Source organism: Lampetra fluviatilis, chromosome 50 (genome assembly GCF_964198595.1).
Source record: "Lampetra fluviatilis chromosome 50, kcLamFluv1.1, whole genome shotgun sequence".
Lineage (NCBI taxonomy): Eukaryota > Metazoa > Chordata > Hyperoartia > Petromyzontiformes > Petromyzontidae > Lampetra > Lampetra fluviatilis.
The window spans coordinates 518,320-521,128 of NC_136324.1; the positions used below are offsets into that span (position 1 = coordinate 518,320).

At 50.0% G+C, this 2,809-nt stretch overlaps 1 protein-coding gene across 1 annotated transcript; it reads right to left on the reverse strand.

Annotated features, from left to right (window-relative positions):
* Positions 1–340: 340 nt before the first annotated feature.
* Positions 341–1,147, reverse strand: LOC144948559 (gap junction beta-2 protein-like). Its single transcript, XM_078878129.1, has one exon. The coding sequence runs from the start codon at positions 1,145–1,147 to the stop codon at positions 341–343; it is 807 nt and encodes a 268-aa protein (XP_078734255.1).
* Between the last annotated feature and the right edge of the window lie 1,662 nt (positions 1,148–2,809).

The following is a 2,809-nucleotide window of genomic DNA, read 5'->3' on the forward strand; positions in this document are numbered from 1 at the left end:
ACTGGGCAACTTGGGGGCCCTGAAGCATTCCTTCATGTTGTTGACCCGACAATAGGAGGTGTATACAAGAGATTCAGAGTTAGTAGTGATTTAAGAGAAAAGTAGACGAACATAGCGATTAGAGATGCAGGAAAGATAGAGATGAGTGATTACTTGGCTTTTACACTGATTAGCTTGTAATGTTGATATAGATTTGAACTTCATCTGATATATTTTTGATGCGCCCATATTTTTTTGGACTCTTGTGGCCCGTCGAGTCCTGTTGGGGCCCTCAGATCCTGCTTGGTCTGCTCATGCCTAGCACCACGACTGGCCGTGAGTGGTCAGCCCACCGCTGATCTCAGCAGGGCCGCGATGTCCGAATGTTCCTGCTCGTGGCCCCTCGGCCCCGCCGCCGCCGCCGCCAGCGACACAAACACTCGCGGCTCAGCAGGTAGGCCACCTCGGCCACGTTGAGCAGCAGGCAGACGGCCGACACGGCCAGCATGAAGATGGTGAAGACGGTCTTCTCGGTGGGGCGCGACACGAAGCAGTCCACCAGGTTGGGGCACGGCGACGCGTCGCACTTCAGCAGACGTGGCATGGTGACCCCGCTGTGCAGCGTGTAGAAGATGTACAGGAACGTGCACTCGATGAAAATCCTCGAGATCACGCTGAACACGTATGTGAACAGGAGCGCACCGTCCATGCGGATGGTGCTAGGGGCACTTCCCGACGGAGGCGGCAGCTCTGAGCGGTGCAGCTCCACGTCCTGCTGCTCTTCCTCGTGCTCGACGCTGTCTCCCGGGGGAAGCTCCCCGGTCTGGCCCGGCAGGTTGTAGATGTTTCCCCGCCGCCGCTTGGCCCGGCGGTGGCGGTGAGCGACGTGCATGCCCACCAGGAGGGTCGGCGTCGACACGAAGATGAGCTGCAGGGCCCAGAGGCGCACGTGCGAGATGGGGAAGTAGTGGTCGTAGCACACGTTCTGGCAGCCCGGCTGCAGCGTGTTGCACACAAAGTCGGACTGCTCGTCGCCCCACACGCTCTCGGCCGCCACCACCAGCACCATGATGCGGAAGATGAAGAGCACGGAGAGCCACACGCGGCCGATGGACGTGGAGTAGCGGTTGGCGCCGCTCAGCACCTCGTAGAGGCCATCCCAGTTCATGGTCTCCCCCGCAAGCCTGTTCCAGATCAACACATGACAATTAGTTAGTGCGATGTGGGAATGGTGTAATGGTGAGCACACCCGCACAAGAATACAAAGTTTGATGGTTCGATTCGATCTCTTCCTGCGGGGCAGTTGGGGCAATGATTCGGTTTGTTAAATGCACCCCAACCCACCTTCTGTCCACCCAACAGGATGAATGGGTACCACCACAGATCGTCGATCGGCAGGTCGCATCTGGTGGGGTAAATTGTGGTGACTGCCACCTCATCCAAGATGTCTAGACAGTGTGGAAGAATAGGCCAAACATCCTCGAGAAGGGCTCTTTCAAGGTCCCTGTAACGGAGGCCCTTCCACCAGCATATGTGTTGTCCTTCCCCTGCGCAAACGACTATCACGGTTGGCTACGTACGGTGCAAAAGAAGTTGAACATCCAGCAGTGCATGATAAAACAATTGCAGGGCTGCGCTATTCTGATGCCGTGGTGTGTGGTCAATGACCTCCTCCTCTAACCTTGGAGTTCAAAGGTAACACATTCTAATTCTGATAAGGGGATGACTTAAACCATCATCCGGAAATATCGATCAATTGAGTTCCACTTTTACGAAAAGTGAACAGTGGCGATTTAATGGAGCAGCACCTATCATGTGATCAAATGTTAAATTTCGATTTAAAGCTTTCGTGACTGCAGGGATTCATCTTCTTGGTTCTTTCGATAAAGTCACGTAGAAGGGAAGTAATACAATTATAAAAATAATAAAATAATTCTCACGACGTTTCGGCCACAACACAGCTGTTTCATTCAGACGCTGTCGCCTCGACAGACCTGGTTTCACCTGAGGACGGCTGATTGCGTTGTGGTCGAAACGTCGTGAGAATTATTTTATTATGTTTTATTTTTATTATTTTATTACTTCCCTTCTACGTGACTTTACCGAAAGAACCAAGAAGATGATCAAATGTTGTTTCACACCACCAATCTCATTGTTTGAGCAGAGGCAATTTTAACCCTTGCCTTTTGACATGAAAGCTACAAATCATTAAATGATTTTGTTTATTATAACAAAAACAATGATACAAACTATGAAGACGATCACAATCCGACGAATTAATGTATGCCAGGAGTCAACCAGAGTTCCGCTCTCCGTATGTCACGACCTTTCACTGTGGACCAAACAAGCCATGATGCGTGTGATGTACAGGTCGATCTATATGGCATCCAGTTACAGTATGAATCATTTGTCTCTACATGTATTATTTTTAAAAAGTCACAGCAGCTCACAAATTGATATATAATCGATTACATCAGCTATGAAATGTATTAATTTACCCACCTTGAGGGAGCGAAGCCTTGACACGGCGACTGGATGTTGAACCTCTCGGCGCATTTGTTAAAACATTTATAGTGTCGGTGTTTGTGCCGGTGAACTGAAAGAAAACATGGGTGTGTCCACACTTAACTGTCATGGGTGTTATGCATACACAGAATGGGTACTTGTTTTAATTGCCTGATGCACGATGAAGTTAGGCCATAGCGTGCCGAGCTGTCGAGTATAATTTGTGTAGATCCGTGCGAATGCAACACGTGTCCGGTGTAGAGATGGCCCATTTCCCAACACACATCACATTTGGCAGCACGTGGTCTTTCAGTTGTCACAAATT

Coding starts and splice junctions, on each gene's coding strand:
- LOC144948559 (XM_078878129.1), bottom strand. CDS start 1,147: ATGAACTGGGATGGCCTCTACGAGGTGCTGAGCGGCGCCAACCGCTAC.